The sequence below is a fragment of the Perca flavescens genome, chromosome 19 (assembly GCF_004354835.1).
Source record: "Perca flavescens isolate YP-PL-M2 chromosome 19, PFLA_1.0, whole genome shotgun sequence".
In the NCBI taxonomy this organism is placed as follows: Eukaryota; Metazoa; Chordata; class Actinopteri; order Perciformes; family Percidae; genus Perca; species Perca flavescens.
Genome location: NC_041349.1, coordinates 10,989,599 through 11,012,298, shown reverse-complemented (window position 1 = coordinate 11,012,298; position 22,700 = coordinate 10,989,599). Strand labels below are relative to the sequence as shown.

The following is a 22,700-nucleotide window of genomic DNA, read 5'->3' as shown; positions in this document are numbered from 1 at the left end:
TCCCTCCTTCCTTATTAATTTCCCTCAGTTTTCTTTCTCCTTCCCTACTTAATTTCCTTTTCGGTTTCCTCTTGTCCCTTCAAACAGAGAAACAGGGAAGCGACGGAGGAGGAAATGAATGAGAGAGATTAGCTGCTGCTGACAGACAGTTCCTGCTGATCCCTGCTTTGCCGAGTCACCATAATCTCGGCCTCTAGACGTAAATTTCCACACAAGATTTCATGTCCTCGACTCGAGCCGTTAATACACACAGACACACATGGTGATAATTGGACTAAACACTATCTTTCACTAGCCCCCTTTCTCTTCCTGGAAACGTTTCTCAGGCTTTATTTACACTGCTACTGTACGTTTTATTTCAAAACAAATATCTTCAAGCTAATAAATCCCTGGTCTGGTCTTACTTTTCACCCTTGTTGTTCTTTCTCCTAAGTTTTTTCAATTTATATATCCATGATTTTTAACCGCAGAGTAACGTCAGACAATCTGCTTCCTGTTTACACCGGCACGCACATGCCGACGTGTGTGTGAATGGTCATGTGATATGTGTTGTCAGACGTCTTGATATGGACGCAGATTAGTCCTGCTACTAGTGCTAAAACTCTTCGAGATTGTTTTTGTCTCAGATGTAGCCTTGGTGGACGATCATTGCAGGACACATCAGCATTTTTCAATTCTGCTAGAGTTTAAACGTCACATAGTTTCCTCTGATGTAATAGATCAGTCTTGACGCTTACGCTTAGCGCTAGGTATTTTCACTGCATAGCAACGGCGCAACCACCATGACATAGTCGTCCTCTTCGGGTGCGGACTGCTGAGTCATGATCCGGACGTAAAAGATCTTCACCGCCTTGTGAAGCGCGCTTCAGGTCCTTTGACTCGTTCGTTGCGATGCAAGTGCTAAGAAAAGAAAAGAGCAAGTGGGAAGGACAGGGAATCCATTTCTTTCTTAACTTTGTTGCATTGAAGATGCAATTTATTTAAACATTTTTTAAATAATGCATAACATTACCTCAGTTTTTCTTCTTTGCAAGCTGTTCCTGTTGATGTTTCTCGGCTTTTCGTTTCTTGTACTGGGCTATCTCAGCCACCTGTAGCCCGTGGGCCCCTTGCCTGTTGACACACACGCACACGCACACGCACATGCACATGCACACACACAAAAGATCAATACTAATTTTATGTCTGTACGTTTAGTACGGAACTAGAGCAGGTAGGTGATTAGCCTAGCTTAGCATAAAGAATGGAAGCATGTGGAAACAGCTAGCCTTGCTCTGTCCAAAGTCTTAAAAATACACCAGTTGTCTATATCCACCCTGGCAACCCCATTGTGATGTCAAGACTCCAGGAAGTTTGCCAAGAAATAGTTCCAACAACTCCCCGTAAAAGTACGGGTGAAACAAATGAGATACAACATTTGGCACTGAATACACTCAAACCAGCAGTGGGTCCAGATTAGACTAGATGAAGATTAGATGAAGATAGCCTCAGTCAAAAAATCTAAATACTTTCTGGTTTCTTTTTTTTTCTACTTTAAGTTTACAAATATTTGGTCTACCTGCCTTTTTTTCTGTGGATTTCTCCCAGTACTATTTATGAGAGTCTTTGCAAATAACATTATTCATGTCGGAGGCATAATGTCACTTTGTTTCTTTTGTTTGGTTTATATAGCACGTTGGGGACATGAATGTATATGCAGTGACATCAGAGAAGCATAAAGGTAATCAGCAGCCACAGGTACAGGTGTGGGGCAAAGGGGAAGCAAACAGCTTTTGAGCGTGTCAGCAGTATTGTTTGATTTGGGTTTAAATGGAAAGCAGAAAAAAACTTACCTAAAATTAAATGGACTAAACTGAAATGTACTTGTGCTACTGTGAGCATACCATCATTGAATAAATGGGTCACAGGCAGCACTCAAAGTTATGTAATGTATTGGACATTGTTTTTTTTGGCAGCCCAAAACATGCGTCTCCCTTTCACGCACCACATTGGCCTAATGCAGGTCTGGTTAAAAGACTCTATAATTAATAGAATATATATAATCCTTTTCTTTTTAGTAGGTCGAGTCAGGTGTCAGTTTTTGCAGGGATGGGGAAAAAATGCGCCATCACACAATAGATAAGCAAGGTAATAATAAGCAAAGTGCTGTTTCCTAGCAACCAATACGGGAACCTCTAGCACACAAATCCGGCCCTTCGCAGCTTTTGATCTGGCCCGCATTATCAATTTAGGTTCACGATATATTTCTGGCACTTTTTCTACTTTTTGTTAATTTTTCTGAAGTTTCTGTCACTGTAGAGTCTTTTGAGCACACCTACTGTACATTGGCCCAATGCGGTGGGAAAACAGGGAGAACTTGCTTTGACGTGAGTTCTGGGCTGCCAATAATCAATGTCCATACAATCCATACACGTCGGTGCTGTGACCAATTAGTTGTGAACTGATTTGAATTCTTCAGTTGTCCAGTTGTTTCCATTAAACTCCAATAACAATACATGCTAATACGCTAACACGTACGCTAACACATACACTGACACCATTCACACGGTGGAAAACGGTCTCTGTGACCACATACAAAAACTGGCACCAACGTAGTATATAAAAAACCAAAACAAATTGATCCAACAGTCACTTTTGCAGACACTTTTGGTGTTTTTTCTCCCAATATATTTTGCCACATTTCCGAAGTTTTTTGGCACCTTTTTAGTTTTTTTCCCGATGTTTGTCGCTTTTTCTGTGATGGCTAATTTATATATATATATATATATATATATATATATATGATTTTCTTTTCGATTAACCCTCCTGTTGTCCTCGGGTCAAATTTGACCTTATTTCAACCAAATTTTCAAAAGAAATAACATGGATGGCTTCCTACAACACTTTTCACAAGTTTTATTCAATTTCATAGCATTTTAAATGCTATGTGTTGAAAAAGTTTAAATTTTGACCCAGAAAAACAAAAAGTTGCATGGTTGACGGGAAGACAACACAAGGGTTAAATGAAAAGCATGTCAGTAAATTAGACATGTCTGGCCCTTGATGTGATTCTCATTTTTCCCAGTGTGGCCCTTAGTGAAACTGAGTTTGACAGCAGATGAGATTGCTTGTTCTTATCAAAACAAGGGAATTATTTTTGGGTCAGACAATAGCAACCAGTGCGGGAATCAGAACTTGGAGGAACTTGGTGGGAGCAACAGCGTAAAAAAAAAAAAAAAAAAGAGGAAGAAGAACAAAGGAGAAAGGACAGATGTTCCTACCCGCACTTGACCTCTGGAGGAACAGGAAGTGGCTTGCTAAATCCCTCTCTCCCAACAAGCCAGTAGGTCTCCTCCACTACTTTCCCCTGAGAACGAGAGACAGACAACTGCAGCGACGGACACAGAACCTCATCCACATGCAGAAATCTCCTCTAAATAAAAGTGTTGTACCTTGACTTCCGTCCGGCCTCTCAACTCGAGCTTGTAACCGACATTTAAGTCCCGCAGCACCTTCACAGTACTCTGGTGGACGTGGATCCTGTAGGCTGCAGCCAAACAAAAAATAAATGGATGTTATAATCTTTAGGTGGTTGGGAATATATAAAATTAAATAAAAGAAAATAAGAAGAAAGAAAATTCAATAAGACTGCAGCTATAACTTTTGTACCTTAAATAAGATTTAAATGCAGGACACTGTAGTATTGCAAATTTTACTTTAGCACACTTCTTTCACCTCAGGCAGCTAACGGTTATTTTCATTATTAATCAATTTGCTGGTTATTTATCTTGATTCATTCGTTAATCATTCTGGCTATAAAATGTCAGACGAGGACTTGCTTTATCCGAACAGTTTGGGAGGGCAATCCCTCCAAAATATTCAGTTTATTATCATGTATGACAAAGAAATCTAAGAAGCTAGAATCAGCAAATGTTTGAACACAATTAATTCATTATCAGAATGATTGCTGATTTATTTCACGTCAATCTAATTGTTTCAGCTAGGGATGATTTGTACTCTTCTTCTTCAAGTATTTCATTCACAGGATAGGCCAAAAACCTACATTACCGTCTGATTATGTCATCCATAAACAGTTATTTGTTTGTACATACGTAACCCAGAGGACTCCATGCGAGAGGCGGTGGTCACCGTGTCTCCAAACAGACAGTAGCGAGGCATGGTGAGACCTACCACACCTGCTACACACGGACCTACACACACACACACACACACACACACACACACACACACACACACACACACACACACACACACACACACACACACACACACACACACACACACACACACCGAGCTATTACTTCTTCAGTTGGCTAAGTTAACTAGCTAGGGTCTAAGTTTGCAAAAGACTCATGTAATAAATTTAATAACATGGCCATGCAGGGATATGTTATTTTGTGTATTACTGCTGACACAACACTCCTAAACACTCCTGGTTCAAAAACCCCAATGAAGAAGCAAGGTAGAGATGGAGTGACCCTGCCCGGAGGAAGCCCGGGGCCCCCGTCTGGAGCCAGGCCCAGACGGCGGGCTCGTCGGCGAGCGCCTGGTGGCCGGGTTTGCCACGGAGCCCGGCCGGGCACAGCCCGAACAAGCTACGTGGCTCCCATCTCTCCAGCCCATGGGCCCACCAGCTGTGGGAGGAACCGTTGGGGTCGGGTGCGATGCCACATGGGTGGCAGTGAAGGTCAGGGGCCTCGACGGACCAGACCCGGGCGGCAGACGCTGGCTCTGGGGACGTGGAACGTCACACCTCTGTGGGGGAAGGAGCGGAACTGGTGCGGGAGGTGGAGCGCTACCGGTTAGATCTGGTGGGGCTTACCTCACGCACAGTCTCGGTTCTGGAACCATACTCCTGGATAGGGGTTGGACTCTTTTCTTCTCCGGAGTTGCCCAGGGTGTGAGGCGCCGGGCGGGTGTGGGGATACTCACAAGCCCCGGCTGAGCGCCGCTGTGTTGGAGTTTACCCCGTGGACGAGAGGGTCGCCTCCCCACGCCTGCGGGTTGTGGGGAAAACTCTGACTGTTGTTTGTGCATATGCACCAAACAGGAGTTCGGAGTATTCGGCCTTCTTGAGACCTTGACTGGAGTCCTGCATGGGGCTCCAGTGGGGGGACTCCATTGTTCTGCTGGGGGACTTCAACGCACACGTGGGCAATGATGGAGACACCTGAGAGGCGTGATTGGGAGGAACGGCCTCCCTGATCTAAACCAGAGTGGTTGTTTGTTGTTGGACTTCTGTGCTAGTCATGGATTGTCTATAACGAACACCATGTTCGAACATAGGGATGCTCATAAGTGTACCTGGTACCAGAGCACCCTAGGCCGAAGGTCAATGATCGATTTCATAATCGTTTCATCTGATCTGAGGCCGTATGTTTTGGACACTCGGGTGAAGAGAGGGGCAGAGCTGTCAACCGATCACCATCTGGTGGTGAGTTGGGTCAGGGGTGGGGAAGACTCTGGACAGACCTGGTAAGCCCAAACGTGTAGTGCGGGTAAATTGGGAACGTCTGGAGGAGGCCCCTGTCCGACAGACTTTCAACTCACACCTCCGGCGGAGCTTTTCGTGCATCCCTGTGGAGGCTGGGGGCATTGAACCCGAGTGGACAATGTTCAAAGTTTCCATTGCTGAAGCTGCGGCGAGGAGCTGTGGTCTTAGGATCTTAGGTGCCTCAAGGGGCGGTAACCCACGAACACCGTGGTGGACACCAGTGGTCAGGAAGCCGTCCGACTGAAGAAGGAGTCCTTCCGGGATATGTTATCTCGGAGGACTCCGGAGGCAGTTGCAGGGTACCGAAGGGCTGCAGCCTCTGCCGTGAAAGAGGCAAAGCAGCGGGTGTGGGAGAAGTTTGGAGAAGACATGGAGAAGGACTTTCGGTCGGCACCAAAGTGTTTCTGGAAAACTGTTCGCCACCTCAGGAGGGGGGGGAACCATCCAAGCTGTGTACAGTAAGGATGGGACACTGTTGACCTCCACTGAGGAGGTAATAGGGCGGTGGAGGGAGCACTTTGAGGAACTCCTGAATCCGACTAATACGCCCTCTATGTTAGAGGCAGAGCTGGAGGATAACGGGGATTGTCGTCGATTTCCCAGGCGGAAGTCACTGATGTAGTCAAACAACTACACAGTGGCAAAGCCCCGGGATTGATGAGATCCGTCCAGAAATGCTCAAGGCTCTGGGTGTGGAGGGGTTGTCCTGGTTGACACGCCTCTTCAACATTGCGTGGAAGTCTGGGGACGGTGCCAAAGGAGTGGCAGACTGGGGTGGTGGTTCCTCTTTTTAAAAAGGGGGACCAGAGGGTGTGTGCCAATTATAGGGGTATCACACTTCTCAGCCTCCCTGGTAAAGTCTACTCCAAGGTGCTGGAAAGGAGGGTTCGGCCGATAGTCGAACCTCGGGTTGAGGAGGAACAATGCGGATTCCGTCCTGGTCGTGGAACAACGGACCAGCTCTTCACTCTCGCAAGGATCCTGGAGGGAGCCTGGGAGTATGCCCAACCGGGTCTACATGTGTTTTGTGGATTTGGAGAAGGCGTATGACCGGGTCCCCGGGAGATACTGTGGGAGGTGCTGCGGGAGTATGGGGTGAGGGGTCTCTACTCAGGGCCATCCAATCTCTGTATGACCAAAGTGAGAGCTGTGTCCGGGTTCTCGGTAGTAAGTCGGACTCGTTTCAGGTGAGGGTTGGCCTCCGCCAGGGCTGCGCTTTGTCACCAATCCTGTTTGTAATATTTATGGACAGGATATCGAGGCGTAGTCGGGTGGGGAGGGGTTGCAGTTTGGTGGGCTGGGGATCTCATCGCTGCTCTTTGCAGATGATGTGGTCCTGATGGCATCATCGGCCTGCGACCTTCAGCACTCACTGGATCGGTTCGCAACCGAGTGTGAAGCGGTTGGGATGAGGATCAGCACCTCTAAATCGGAGGCCATGGTTCTCAGCAGGAAACCGATGGAATGCCTTCTCCAGGTAGGGAATGAGTCCTTACCCCAAGTGAAGGAGTTCAAGTACCTTGGGGTTTTGTTCGCGAGTGAGGGGACAATGGGCGGGAGATTGGTCGGAGAATCGGGCGCAGCGGGTGCGGTATTGCATTCAATCTATCGCACCGTTGTGAAAAAAAGAGAGCTGAGCCAGAAGGCAAAGCTCTCGATCTACCGGTCAGTTTTCGTTCCTACCCTCACCTATGGTCATGAAGGCTGGGTCATGACCGAAAGAACGAGATCCAGGGTACAAGCGGCCGAAATGGGTTTCCTCAGGAGGGTGGCTGGCGTCTCCCTTAGAGATAGGGTGAGAAGCTCAGTCATCCGTGAGGAGCTCGGAGAGAGCCGCTGCTCCTTTTGCGTCGAAAGGAGCCAGTTGAGGTGGTTCGGGCATCTGGTAAGGATGCCCCCTGGGCGCCTCCCTAGGGAGGTGTTCCAGGCACGTCCAGCTGGGAGGAGGCCTCGGGGAAGACCCAGGACTAGGTGGAGGGATTATATCTCCAACCTGGCCTGGGAACGCCTCGGGATCCCCCAGTCGGAGCTGGTTAATGTTGCTCGGGAAAGGGAAGTTTGGGGTCCCCTGCTGGAGCTGCTCCCCCCGCGACCCGACACCGGATAAGCGGACGAAGATGGATGGATGGATGGACAACACTCCTAAAACCAACAATATGTTGTAGTCTGGATCAACAGAGGTACATTTCCAGGATAATAGTCTGACATCCGGCGCGTTCCGCTCTCCCTGTTTTGCCCTTCGCTTCGTGAAACAGGTGTCACTGCCCAATGTGAGTCGAGTGCAGATGTGAGTCGCGCATGCTCAGATTCAAACAGTTTACGGCATAACGTGTCTTACTAAAATTTTTGAAATCCATAAAATAATAAACGTTTCTCTTTACATACAATAACAGAAGATGGTAATCATTTCAAAAACGTTGTAGCTACTGTATCTTGTTGATGTTTTGATTGCTAACGTTAGCTCAAAACACCATTCAAGTGACAGCCTGTTGTGTTAGCCGTTAGCATCTTGGAGGCTACTTGTCGCAAAGTGACGCATGCGCAACTCACATCGGCACGCATTGCAAAGTGACGCATGCGCGACTCAAATCTGCGCTCGACTCACATCGGGCAGTGACAACAACAGCAAACTTCGAGCTAGCAAGCTATACACGCTGAAAATGGCATCGTGCAACAAGGCAGGCCTGCTTGTTTCTTTCGGGGTATTATTGTAAAGCTTTATACAAGAATATGTTTTATTACGGTCTTTACTCTCTAACTGGAATGTTTCGGGGCCGATTTGTGCGATTGCTGTGGACGAAGAGAGTAAAGTTTACCCTGTACTGGTTTGGGGCTACAGTATATTTTTCCCAGGTACCACAATTGACCCGTAATTTTCTCTGCGCTCCTTTCTGCCTCACCTGTGTGTAGTCCTATACGTATCCTGACAGGAACGTCTGGCATGTGTCTCATTTTGAAGGTTCCCACGGCGCTCAGGATGTCAAGGGCCATGTTGGCTATCTCTGCAGCATGACGGTTGTCGTTGGGGACAGGAAGACCGGACGCCACCATGTAAGCATCACCGATAGTCTCCACCTGGAGTGGAATAGAATAGAGTGAGCAAGACTGTGATCTGAAGAGATTTACTGCCCCGATATCGATACTAGGGATGAAACGATACACTCATGATTCCATACAATTCAAGATTTAAAAACCACAATATGATTGTTCTCAGGATTCTTTTTTAGGACATTTTAGGCCTTTAATTCCACAGGACAGATGAAGACATGAAAGGGGAGAGAGAGGGGGAATGACATGCAGCAAAGGGTTGCCGGTCGGAGTCGAACCCACAGCCGCTGCGTTGAAGAGTAAACCTCTATATATATGTGCTCCTGCTCTACCAACTGAGCTAACCCGGCCACGTTCTCAGGATTCTTTTAACAAAATGAGCTGCAGACAAATGGCTGAAAAATATTCCTTCATGTCTATAAACTGTGCAAAAAGCAGATGTGTCCTCTTATCAAAAGTGCAACTAAAATTGTATTTTATCTTAAATAACAAAAATAAAATAAAAAATTAGATTTTTAAACAAACTAATCTTTACACATTTATATGGATTTGTAAACGATTCACGATTCATCGTTCCATCCCTAATTGACACAGAAGACAGATTTAAACGCTGCACCTTGTAGACATCATGGTTTCCGATGATGGCATCGAAGACTGTGTACAGGTCGTTGAGCAGGTCCACCACCTCGATGGGTTCGCTGTGGGCCGAGATGGTGGTGAAGCCGACGATGTCGCTGAAATAAAGCGTCACGCTGTCAAAGTGCTCCGGTTCGACCACGCCGCCCACTTTCAGAGCCTCGGCCACAGACCTGCAGCAGGGGAGAAAACTCAAGTCTGAAACGTGTCTCTGCTATTAAGAAGCTTGAGTCGTAGGGATAGAAAGTAGGGCTGCACAATGAATCGTTTTTATCATCAACGCGATATCAACTGGCGCAATAAACACATCGTGAAAGGGTGCGACATATCGCCAAAGACACTCAAGAGATTTTCTGTTGAAAATATTAGTAGAAAACGGCACATTAAAATGTAGACACCACTGGTTTATTGGCATTTCTTTAAACCAATCACAATGGTCGTGGGCGTCACTAAGCTAGGGACGGAGCCACGGTGCCGCTGCAAAATAGCCTCGGGAAGGAACTAGTTTTGCTGGAACATGTGTACATTCAAAAGTTGTTTTAGTCGTGCAACAGAAAACTCAGATTGGACAGATAGTCTAGCTAGCTGTCTGGATTTACCCTGCCGAGATCTGAGGAGCAGTTAACCGTAGTCCTCACAAATCCACCAGAGTTTAGAATTACAACACAAAGAAAGCAGAAAGTAACGGACATTCGGCCGAAAAGAGTGGCACCGGAGCAATCCCGGAGGGGGAAGGTCGTGGATATACGTAGACCAAAATGTACCTTTCATTCTTTTTTTTTTTGTGTTGCCTTTTATATTTAATTCAATGTTAAATGTATTCAACAAAAGAATGTTGGAAATGATTTCCTTTCGTTTGTTATAAATATAAGAAGCAATTTGTTAATCATTTAGAATACTGAAAGCAGCAGAAAGGCAGAACTGAGTACACTTTAATATCTGTTTATTTATCTCACGAAATATCGTTATCGCGATGTTCAACGACGTTATCGTATCTTCCCCCAATATCGTGCAGCCCTAATAGAAAGAGTAATTCGGCGCCCGTATATGTCTGTGTAGGTGTGTGTTTCTACGAGGTGCGTTTGCGTTTACTCACGGAGGAAGCATCTGAGTCAGCAGCTTCTCCGTCTTCTGTTTCTCGATCTCCAGCTCCTCCGTTCGCTCCCGGATCAGCTCCTCCAGGTTAGACGAGTACTGCTCCAGCATCCGCAGCATGGAGTCGATGATGTTGGTCTTCTTCCCCTTGTTGATGTTCTTAAACTGAGACCAGACGAGAGGAAAAACAAGACATAAGTTGAAGTTTAACAGATAAATCAAGAGCCCATTAAGCAGCATGTCGTCAACCCTAAAATCATCAGAATGAATCAGTTCCCAAACGATATTGACTCTCAAATTGATTTTACCAAAGAAAAATAGACCATTTCAATCCAATATGATATTTTATGTTTTACACCACCAAGAACACTTAAACTCTTCATGACGAATTCCAATTTTTAAAATGTGAGCAAGGAAAGGGACAACTGTAGGTTGGTTTAGTACAAAAGATTTTAAAAGATAAAGATTTTAAAGATAAAGATCTCAAAGATAAAGATTTATTTAAAAAAAAAAGAAAGAAAGTAACCAGCACCAACAGTTCTTCATTTGATAAAAGGCCACTTTGGCAACCCAATATATCAGTTTAACGCTAGCTAAAATTACTTTTTGTAGCATGTAAAGGTAGACATGTGGTTCAAATTAAAGTTGTTAGAACTTTATATCTACCCGATCAAAGATCTCCTCAAAGTTCGGTCTCTTCTCTGGCTGTTCGTTCCAGCACTGTTTCATCAGCTGGATGCACTCCAACGGAGCGTAGTCTGCACTGACCACGGGCCGAAACAGAGGTGGCGGCTTACGTATCTTCTCTATTATATCTAAAACAGAGATAAACATTAAGTGTTTGTGTGTGTTCTTTGGTAGCCATGCCAGCAAACGTACCCTAAATGTAAATGGACTGTTCTTATATAGTGCTTTTCTAGTCTCAACGACTACTCAAAGCGCTTTAACATAGTACAGGAACCATTCACCATTCACACACATTCATACACTGTGGCCGAGGCTGCCGTACAAGGTGCCACCTGCTCATCAGATAATCATTCACGCAGATTTACACTAAATCTTAAATCAGGGTTCAGTGTCTTGCCCAAGGACACTTCGACATGGGACTGCAGGGCCAAGGATCGAACCACCAACCTTCCGATTGGCAGGCAACCGCTTTACCACTGAGACACAGCCGCCCACACATAGGTGGCTAACAGAATTAGGGCTACCGCTGTCTGAAAATACTAGTTAGCTGATTGGATAAACCATCTGTCCATCACCACCTAAGTTGGTGGTAGACCCTTCTCGTTGTGTCACACCTAAACCCACCTCAAAACCAACGCTGATTGGTTGGTCGTTTGGCGAACGGCTCCAAATTTTCTCTATCTCAAGATGCCAGACTGATCTGCGAGTGGAAAACTGGAGCTCGCGAGATCAGGACGGTCTCACGAGGCTAATGGTTAACTGCTCCTCAGATCTCTGCAGGGTAAATCCAGACAGCTAGCAAGACTATCTGTCCAATCTGAGTTTTCTGTTGCATGACTAAAACAACTTCTGAACGTACACGTTCCACCAAAACAAGTTCTTTTCCGAGGCTATTTTGCAGCGGCACCAGGGCTCCGTGCGGCGCTTCTCCCATCACGGAATGTTGTATGGACTAGCAAGACCTTCCTCCACAGCGATGTCTAGCGAGACAAGTTTAATTTAAAATCCATCTAGAACGGGCATCAACATTGGTCGCCTTGTATATGCCTGGCTGCGTCACATAACTCAATCATCATTTCTTCTGTCTCGGTCATAACTGTCTCACATTTGGACTCGGTCTTGACTTGGACTCGAACCTCTTTGAACTCGGTCTTGGCTCGGTCTCGACTAGTCCTAGTCTTGGACTCGACAAAGGTGGACCCGACTACAGCCCTGCCTACTACATACTAGCGATGACCTTACCTGTGGCGGACAGGTCCATCATGCAGAAGGGTGGCCCTCTGACCACCACCTCCTGCATGATGATGGCGAAGCTGTACACGTCTCCAGACAGAGTCCCGTGAAGCTCCGGCTGACCGCTCCTCAGGTTCTCTGGAGCCGTCCACAGCAACTCTGGAGGACACGCAGAGCGCCGTCGTTAGGTTGCTACTGTGGTGAATAAATCACACAAACGCTTCCTGATCTGATGCGTTCTCTCACCCTCTGCAGGTGTCTCCATGTAGGGGAACTTCTGAGCCTCCAGAACCGTGTTGTAGCCGTAGTCTGTGACCTTGAGGACAAAACGCCCGTCCACCACGCAGTTACGGGACTTGAGGCGAGTGTGGCACACGCCGCGGTGGTGGAGGTACTTCATTCCCTGAGACAGAATACAAGTCAGCGGAGGTACTGTAGTATCAAGAACTGTAAGTAAGTAACGGATGTGAATACTTTCCACTGCACTGGTTTTAGGGCTGCTCGATTATGGAAAAAAATATTGATGTCAATATTGAAATAACGATTTTTTTTTAACATGGTTACTCATTCACTTTTGGAAAGATGTTGCATTTATTGAACTTAAAAAACGGTGAAACAGTTAAAAAAGTTAACAGTGAAAACACCTTGAACTGTGAAATTTCGCTTAGTACTTTTCCCATTTAACTTTACTGAATACCCCATGAAATAAATAATATACAAAATAAACACAAAATAACATTGTGCACTTTCAAAATCTTTCAAAATGCAATGTGCAAAATAATTGTTTTTCTCAATTTCTAATTGCAGTTATTTTGACTATGATTTGACATACTTTTCACAAAAACCTATAAAATGAAAATGATTATATTATGATTTTTGCGAGGATCTGTACCAAACAAAGATGTTTTCTTGTGTCTGTAGAATATGGACACAAAGGCCCAGACAGCTCTGCAGCACGACAATATTTAGTTGAAAACTGATTTTGACACACTTTTTGACTTTAACAAATACTGCAACTCGTGCGATTTGAAAATTGCAGTAGGCCATTTTGCGATTTTGATAACATTTCAATGAATTATTTCAGTTTTCACTCTTAAACAGACCAGTCTTGAGGGGCCCGAAGGAGAAAAGGTTATAGGCTACTTCATGTCTACACTGGCAACAAATATTTGTGTTTTTTTTTGTTTGTCTTATGTGCCCCCATCCCGTCTTCCCGCCATGCCGACCTTAATCAAATCCAGCAGCAGCGACGACTTGAACATCCAGTCGAGTTTGACGTCGTCGTTGAGCACCAGGTCCTCCAGACTTCCTCTGGAGCAGAACTCGGTCACGATGGCAAACACGCCGCAGTCGTGAAAAAAGCCCAGGAAAGGGTTGACATTCTCGTGACGCATGTCCTTCATCTGTAGCCAGGAAACAAGTACTTTATGATCTGGGCTGGGAATCACAGGGTTCCTCACCATATGATACACCATACATGGCTCGCGATTACCATAATATCTGTGTATTTTTCTTTCTTTTTTGAATTTCAGTGCAAACTGACAATAAAGTTGTATTGGATTATTTATCACGATACAACAATTCGGTCATAATCAACATACTGCTAGACAATCCTATAAACCTGGGCTTCTCAAAGTTCGGACCTTGTGTTTTGAATACAATATTATGTCCACATACATTTCTATTTTGAAATACATTTTCTAATGATCTGATTGATACATTGTTAGTAATGTTGAATATAAAACGAAAAAAACTTTAAAAAAAGGCGACAAAACGTTGCAAAGCAGCAACAGAAGAATACTAAGCTCATAATACTGCTGTACTTTTACCACATGAAGCTCAAAAAGTGGACCAAATGTTTTTTTTGTTTTTGCCAATTGTTTCAGACCTCTGACCTGGAATAAAAATCAGATGCAGACCTTTTGAGTGATGCGTTTGAAAACCCCTGCTACCTGTATAAGTGATACATCATGGAATCGTTCTGACTATGAACACAAAATGCCTGTGAAAAGGTTAAGAGCAGGTTTTCTCACTTTATTCACTGCGAATGCAAACTGTTAGAAAACAGACAAACTTAAAATTACAGATAGAGTAACTATGGGTCCAAAAACTCTTGTTCAAGTTTCTCTCATTCATGTGTTGAACGCCACCTTCAAGGTGCTCTAAGCGATGTTGGGTGACGTCACTTCTTGTTGACGTTCAAAGTATTGTCAAACAAAACGCTCGCCCCTCCCTCCTCCACATCCTGTCCCCTCCCCCTCCCATCCGCACACTAACCCCCCAAACCCCAAATCCTTCTTGTCGGTTATTGGCTGGAACTCTGTTTGTTATGTTTGGTGGTGCAGGTTGGCACAGTTTGTTTTTGTTGGAGTTTGTGGAGCCTGAGCTGTCTACAGAGACCGCGTTTTTTTGAAAAAAAATGTTTGTAGCCTAAAAAAACATGTGACATCGCTTAGAGCACCTTTTAGGAGCCATGAAGTAGTGATGCTGAAATCTATCTAGAGCGCCTTATTTTATTCATTAAAATATTCAGCGCCAGCGTATCGAATCTCGTGACACATGAAGATGGACAACGATATATTGCTGTATCAATATTTTGTCCCACACCTATTTGTGCTGCCGGTTTCTTTTATCAGCTGCGGCTTTCTTTGTTTCACAACAATGCCACATACCAGTTCAAACACTTGGCTGGTTTTGGGGTTGATGCGGCTGAACGTCCCATTAGGAAGTCTCTTCAGCCAGGCCCAGTCACCCTGGAGGAGAGACAACAACCACACATCAGCTTTCTCACCTTTCCAAGCTGCTGTACTGAACTGATGCTGCCACATAAGTTTATCCTTTACATTTTTGTGTATTTATTATTTTTACACATAAGGATAATTCCTGAGAAAATATCCCCAAACTATCAAAAGTTTATGGTGATTGGCTCAATCTCAAACCCACCTGCCAGGTTTACATGTAAGGCTGCCAAAGTGGGATGAAGACATTACTTTCTTTTCTTTAGTCTTTACCGTTTAGAAAGGACTGGGAGTAGGGCTGCGCAATTTATCAAATTTTGATCGCTCGTAACGATCACAAAAAACAGAGTAATCGAGAAAAACAATTGCACATCACGTTGTGCAAGTAAACTCTCATTTTGTCTTGTTGGGAAAATGAAAATTAAATTTCACAGTTCAAGGTGTTTTCACTGTTGATCAAGTTCAACAAATGCCAAATTTTTTCAAAAGTCAATGAGTAAATGTGTTAAATAATTGTGATTTCAAAATTGTGATTATATGATTTATTCCATTATCGAGCAGCCCTAACTGGGAGATGTTTTTTAGGGTGCCAAAGTGGGATAAACACCAGGGCGTAACTTTGGGTTCACCATTGAAACATCACTTCATTTTCTGGGTAAATTATGCCTATGATAAAAAAAAACATTACATTTTGACTACTGTGTTACTTTTCTTCAGGTTTACAGTTTAGAAAGGACGGAGAGGAGTTTTGTTATTGACTTATTTCAATGAAACTGACTGTGTCACCTCGAAAATGACGATGTTGGAGTTCTCGTAGGTGGCCGGGGACTGGGAGGAGACCTGCGACGTGTCTGAGACGCTCCTCATGCCGCTCGCCCTGCTGTCATCCATACTCAACTTCTATAAAGGAGTCAAAGATCACGATGTGAGCTTTGGTTTTTGTTTTTTTTGAGCATTTTAAGCCTTTATTCGAAAGGACTGCTTGAGATGTGAAATGGGAGAGAGAGAGAGAGAGAGAGAGAGAGAGAGAGAGAGAGAGAGAGAGAGAGAGAGAGAGAGAGAGAGAGAGCAAAGGGCCGCAGGTCGAAACCAAACTCCCGGCCACTGCAGTTAGGACTGAGCCTTCTCACATGGGACGCGCGCTCTACCAGGTGAGGTGTCCAGGCACCCCAGGATGCGAGCTAACATAACAACTGCCAAATATGATGTTTAATAAATGTTTTCACTAATATAAATGAGATTAATTGAAAACAAACATCACATTTTACTTCCTCTTGCGTAGTTTTACTTACTACAACGAATACAAGAAAAAGCACGAGTCAATCGGATAGTGGCAGACCTTGTTGCTAAGCGACGGGTTGATGAATGTGACGTCAGCCAGAGTCAGCAGGATCCTGTTTGGACCCTTAACCTGTCGGATGTGATGGATGCGTCGCCTAGGCAACAAGAGAGGAGGGGGAGACAGCAGGATAGAGTTATATATGGACTCATCACTAACTAGCTAACTGACCAACTAGCTAATTGACCAACTAGCTAACTGACCGACTGACTGACTGACCGACTGACTGACTGACTGACTGACTGACTGACTGACTGACTGACTAGCTAACTGACTTGCAAACAATGGTCACATCTTCCTATTAACTTTTTTTTCTATTTCAAAGTAATTCATTTTAATTAGTTTTAGTTACAGTGATATTCCAGACCAACATGACTACCTGATGCAGTAAATAGCTGCCACTCCAAAAACAGAGGTGGCCACCGCTTCGAGGAACATGCTGATGGTCGAGAACAGATCCACGCCTGAAACAAGGAAAAATTTTTTTTTAAAAAGGTTCTTAAAAGGTGTTCTTTTAGATTCGATGAAAAGATTCAAATGTAAAGTGTTTTTTATGGAAATAAAGAAAAACAAATTGAAGAACACAAATCTTAAATGCAGAAGGATTTTAAACTGCTGACACTATTTTTAAATAAAAAAACAAGACTGAGATAAACAATCCAAGCTACACACACACAACAGCTGTGTGTGTGTGTGTGTGTGTGTGTGTGTGTGTGTGTGTGTGTGTGTGTGTGTGTGTGTGTGTGTGCATGCATGCATGCATTGCTAACCCCCAGAGCAGATGACTCCAGGAGTAAACCAGCAGGAGGCGTCCTTCCTGGGTCCGTAGCCGCGAGGGAAGTGGATTTCTTGACCAAGGAAAAGCACCATACCGGCCTCCATGTCGATCCTGTCAATCAATTCGACCGAGTTATTAATCCAACAATAACACCACCTTTTTTTTTTTTTGATTGCTCTGTAAGTAATCGAAATATTGCAAAGACAACCTTTTCCCCACTTTATTGTTTTAATTTAACAAAACTCCAGTTCTTTTTGAAGTTTATCGACATGTTAAAGCCTAATTTGACTTTCTTTTACCTTACCTATCTGCCATTGAATATTTCATTTGTTCATTTGCTTCTCTCTCTCTCTAACTTTAGTGCTCATTTACTTGTATGTCGGCTTCAGCTCCCAGGAGAGTCCGTCCGTGTCCAGTATGAGGTATTCCAGCAGAGCTGCTCCAGAGCTGTTGGTTTTGATCGGGTGGCTGAAGCCCTGCAACATTAATACAATATATAGTTGCAACAGCCCTTTTTATTTGGGGCTTTTGTCCCTCTATCATGCCAGGGAACGTTAATACTGTGAGAACAATTATATGTGGCTAATTAGTTAACTATGTAGTGTCATTTAGTCATTAATTTTAAGGAAATTGAACAAACTGAATAACATTCAACTGTTTATTATTAATGCTGCACTTAGTTTTAAATAAAATTAGACTTTTTTGGGTAATTTAACATTCTGTAAAAAATTATTTTTTCAAAACTTCCCACAACGGGCTTGTGGCTAACGTTAGGTGCTATCTAGCTGCTACCTGAAGTAAACCATATCTGGTGTAATTTCTACTGAACATAAATTACATTTTCTGAGATTATAGGTACACTTTGTACTTTGTAACTTATTCACAATCCTATTGGTACCTGGAAGTCCAGGTTGTGGGTGTGTCTTGCCAGGTTTCCCCCAGACATCCACTCCCCAGCTTGCCGGACGCGATGCACCGCGTGAGCCATGAAGAGGACGGAGTTGTAGATGGTGCCGAAGAGTGGAGACACCTGCAGGACACACAGACGGATCGAACTGCTCAAGGAGAATCTCAACAGAGCATCAAAGCCCTCCACCACGGCCAGAAATGAACACCAAAACACGATCCAAATGCGGGTGAATTTTGCCATTGACGGGTGAAACTGTTTACCTGCCACGTTGGCGGGTAGCCGATGAGAATTGAGTAATTCATTAGTTGTTTTTTCCACTGTTGTTCTTTCACATACAATATAAACTAAATCTGCCATTTTCTTGGATTTGAGCTCAAATGTGTGGCGGCACATTACTGGGATGAAGACGCCGGCTGAAAAAAGCAACAGACAAAAAGATGAGGATGATTCAAAGAAAAGTAAAAGAAGACGTTGAAGTGGACAGTTGCGACAACAGGCCGGTTCGTGAGTGGCCTATTTCACGACAGCAGTACAGAACAAATGTACTGCAGTTACTGCCGTGTGTATGGCTCAGAGAAAGAGAAAGTTAAAACATGTTGTAGTCTTGCATTGCCAGACCTTCCTCCACAGCGCTGCGGAGGAAGGTCTTGCTGGTCCACACAACATTCCAGGATGTGCTCCGGTTTATTGACATTCCTTTAAACCAATCACAATCGTCATGGGTGGCGATAAGCGCCGGACGGAGCAACGGCGTCACTGCAAAATAGCCTCGGGAAGGAACTTGTTTTGCGTATGTTCAAAGGTTGTTATATAGTTGTGCAACAGAAAACTCAGATTGGACAGATAGTCTAGCTAGCTGTCTGGATTTACCCTGCATAGATCTGAGGAGCAGTTAACCATAGTCCTCAGAAACCTACAGGAGTTTAGAATTCCAACACAAAGAAAGAGTAAGGTAATGGACATCCAGCCTAAAAGAGTGACAACCGGCGGAATTTCCGGCAGCATCGGAGCAATCCCAGCAGTTGACCGTCGTGGATAAAGACTAGCCTTTTGTAATCTGGACTAAAAAAAGAAATTGTCTGGTAAAAAGCCTGTGTGGCGGATTCTCAAATCACACACATACACTGTTAATATTAATGGACAAAGCATCCGGTTCGGTGAAGTGCTGCAAATGCAAAAGTGCCTTAAACCTGCATTCTATCTGAATCCCAGCAGGGGGCGACATGTGCGGTTGCAAAAGGAGTTCAGTTTATCTATCTGTCTATGTCTATGAGAAAGGCACCCACTTGTCACTTGATTTATTACCTTAGTAAACATTTTCATATTGAGTTTATTGTCTGAATTGATAGTTTTAAGTCTTCTGCAACACAGAATTATGTTCATTTTTTTAATTATGGTCAGGTTGATTTTAAAATCGGCGATAAAGCATGGGGTGTATTGGGGCATGGCAATGATGTGATTGCAGTGAAAGTGTGTAACGCAACGTGGCTCCTCCCTCACTCTTCTCTCTCGTCTAAAATCGTCACATCCGCAACCAGGATGGATGTGCCCTTAACGGCAAACTCAACGACTCATGGCAGATCTCCACAAACCAATGGGTGACGTCACACATGCGCTGTCCGTTAATATTAACAGTCACACACCATAAAAGTTGACTTCAGGCCCTGGTCAACAGTCCCACACATCACCTGCTGAGGCTTCAGCGTCCGGGCCAGCTCTCCCCTCTCCATGGCGTCGCTGTAGGCCTCGTAGAAGGACACCCGGGATGAGTTGATGGTCACGGTTAACACAGCGTCATAGGCCCGCAGCAGCTTGCTGTTCCTCTTCAGAGCCGGGTAGGTCACGTTGCGGTAGGGCAGGCTGTAGAGCAGGGTGTCGTAGGGCACAAAGACCAGGGAGCCGTCGGTCAGTTGCATGTCGTACGCCGTCTCCAAGAGCTGCTTCTGGGCTCCACCGCCGATCAGTACGGAGTGCATGCAGAGGATCACAACTAGAACCGGACATGATAATGGACTGCGGGTTTAAAGTTTCTAACACTGGAGAACGGACATTCCTCATCAGGATTCATTCATTTTAAACAATAAGGAAGGAAGGAAGGTAGGAAGGAATAATAGGTTTTGTAGCCAGTAGGCCCTACTCAAAAGGAGTAGGTGATTTAAAAAAGAAAAGAGGCAATGTAACTTGTCCTGACGAGCAGTGGCGTACCAATTCAGATTAAATCTGCTATATGAGTTGGCAAGGTATCCTTATAGGCCAAATAGGGCTTCCAAATCTTGAGAAATTTGTACAAAGTAAGTAAAACATGATTTTATTTCCAGAAACCATCAATAGGGAGAGGGGAATCGGACTTCCATGTCATGACTGTGAAGCTTCTTTTGGAAGTTTCTTAAAGGTGCACTGGCTGTAAAGGGTTGCAAAGTTGCCTAACAGCAGATTTGTGGATCTGGTGGGAAGGAAAATCCAGTAAGTCTTGTTTTTTTTGAGGCTCTGAACATCAGCAATAGACTGGAACTGACCTTGTATTTCTGCCATCTTGCGGAGCTTGGTCAGAGTTCGTTTGATGCCGTGAGGCGTGTTCTCCATGATACTGACCAGTCTGACTGGCAGACCGTGGCTCCTCAACGAATCAGCTACCTGGATGGGACAGAGGCAGGCACTTTTCCCCCCTTCATTTCTTAGTAAATTAAGTGTTTAGGTGTCATAATTAGGCATTGTATGTCCCAACAAAGCATCATCAGTTTTATTGGAGTTTTAAAATATCTAGGCAGCTACTCGAAACCAATAGCAGATTTTCTTTTTTTTTTTTTTTTTTTTTTTGAAATATTCAAACCTTGGTTGCCGTCTCCACCCAGATGTCCTCTGAGGAAGAGATGATGCCAACGTGGGCCCACCTGAAGTAGTTTATGACGCTGAGCAGCACCCAGGTGGGCCTCGGCATGGAGCGGGCAAAGGTTGGGTGGCTCCGAATATCGTCCAGCTCGTAGCCAACACAACCCCAAGAAAACAAAGCCTGGAAAAGAGGAGGAGAGTAGAGGAGATGTGACCACACATACAGCATCTAAAGTCCCTCTGAAATACCGTTCACACAGAAACCCAACCTACTTTGTTCCAGCCTTTGCTCAACATTGAAGCAGCGTCACAGTAGCCTGGGTTGGATGGTCCGATGTACCCCGAGGCCTTTGTGTGGAAACCGATGAACTTCTCGAGCGCCTTTGATGTCTCACATGGCTCCTTAAGAGTGACAGACAATGCATAGATTAATCGATGTATCAATCAGACAGTGTCTGAACAAAGCCTCTCTCATCTGTTATATGATATCTGTTAAATCATAAATTTGTTTTGTAAATTATAACACTGTTTTCCTTTCTGAAGATGTATCTGCTTGAACCACTGCTTCTTTCCTCTTGAGCCTCTTTCTTATCTATCTACTCTCACATAACCAAAGTGAATGGAGCAATTGTTAGACAATGTCTCATTAAACCTTGAACATTGTGTACTGAACCCTGCTTCGTGCCACTTTGTTCTCTGAGTGCTTCTTACTGCCTAACCAGGAGATGATAGGATACGAAACACAAAACAATCGTGATCAGATCAGATTGTTTCATAACTACTTTGATTTAACGCTGAGTGAATTCCTCAAAACTATACGACGAAATGGTTATTTGTTTCTATCCTCTAATACGACCCACAGGAGCGTTTTCCGTCCTCATATCTAAACCAGAGAACATGGAATGGTCGTGTTTGGTGGTTATGTTTAGTTAGTTAAGTTTAGAAAAAGATTGTGGCTTGGGTTAAAATCAGATGATACTTCACTTCCGCTTCTTTGAAAATTTTATTTTCAAACGTGACTCGAAACCGTCCTGGGTGAAATATCCTGTGTTTGTTTGAACCATCCACCACCCCAACCACCTTACTACCTGCTTTGCTCCAGATATAATCTAGGGGCATCACCACTAGAAACATAAATATGAGTCGTAATTGCTGCTTGAACAAACAAGTTATGGGAGCGTTTTTCGGGGGAGGGCAGTCTCGGCTGAGATCAGCATTGTACCTGCAGCACAGTGTAGTCGAAGGTTGCAGCGTAGGACAGCGAGCGGTCCTTGTTGATGCGGTTGACGGCGAGCTGTGCAGCGACACTGGGGAGGGCTTTGGCAAAGAGAGGGTCGCACCCCCACGGTCCCACCACCCCGACCTGAAACCAGGCAGCTTGTGCTGGGCGGGGCAGTAAAAACAGGGAGGCCAGGAGGAGCAGGAGGAACCTCAGGAGGGATGGACGGAGCAGAGGGAAGAGGGGAGATAAAGCAGGGGAAGAGGAAACAGAACAAAGTTTGGATGCAGCAAAATGGTTGACGGGAGAGAAGTTAAGACAAGAAGGAGGAAATGAGGATGGGTGGACGTCAGGAGCTTTGTCTGGTGTCTGCTTCCATGTTTGAAGTGAGAAGAAGACGGTGAAGGCGCGGCACTGTGGTTGCATCTCAAGTCTCAACACCTCCGGAGCTCACACGAGCCCAGAGGAAGATGGTCTGAAGGTATGGCTTCCCTGGAACAACAAAGGATTTGGAGAAGAGCAACGGTGAGGTTATTTTGTAGAGATACTCTGGGAGAGACAGTAGGCAGTCAGTGGTGGAAGAAATTAAAGTACCCACATCAAAATGTACAAATACTGGCTGTGCGCCCGGGGCTCCCCGCCCACCTGCTGGAAAAAAGGCCGCCAGAAAGGCCCCAACATACCAAGGAGATCA

The 22,700-nt window shown here is 44.7% G+C and overlaps 1 protein-coding gene across 1 annotated transcript; it reads right to left on the bottom strand.

The window, feature by feature from the left end:
* Positions 1-775: 775 nt before the first annotated feature.
* gc2 (guanylyl cyclase 2) lies at positions 776-22,432 on the bottom strand. The gene is made up of 24 exons (XM_028563627.1): positions 22,010-22,432; positions 21,061-21,189; positions 20,789-20,968; positions 20,475-20,592; positions 19,647-19,948; positions 17,947-18,078; positions 17,421-17,524; positions 17,041-17,159; positions 16,650-16,734; positions 16,271-16,367; positions 15,718-15,831; positions 14,866-14,946; positions 13,420-13,596; positions 12,440-12,596; positions 12,203-12,352; positions 10,940-11,088; positions 10,275-10,438; positions 9,159-9,351; positions 8,395-8,569; positions 4,092-4,190; positions 3,432-3,526; positions 3,261-3,346; positions 1,013-1,113; positions 776-900 (listed from the first exon to the last, which is right to left on the bottom strand). The coding sequence occupies exons 1-23, from the start codon at positions 22,430-22,432 to the stop codon at positions 1,014-1,016; spliced, it is 3,429 nt and encodes a 1,142-aa protein (XP_028419428.1). The 3' UTR covers positions 776-900; position 1,013.
* Positions 22,433-22,700: the final 268 nt, after the last annotated feature.

Excerpts from the sequence above, each read along its gene's own strand:
- gc2 (XM_028563627.1), bottom strand. The coding sequence starts at position 22,432 with ATGCAACCACAGTGCCGCGCCTTCACCGTCTTCTTCTCACTTCAAACA. Across the intron at positions 16,368-16,649 it reads GCAGCTATTTACTGCATCAG|GCGACGCATCCATCACATCC; the intron begins GTAGTCATGTTG and ends CTTGTTGCCTAG. Across the intron at positions 13,597-14,865 it reads CCAGCCAAGTGTTTGAACTG|ATGAAGGACATGCGTCACGA; the intron begins GTATGTGGCATT and ends TCCTGGCTACAG.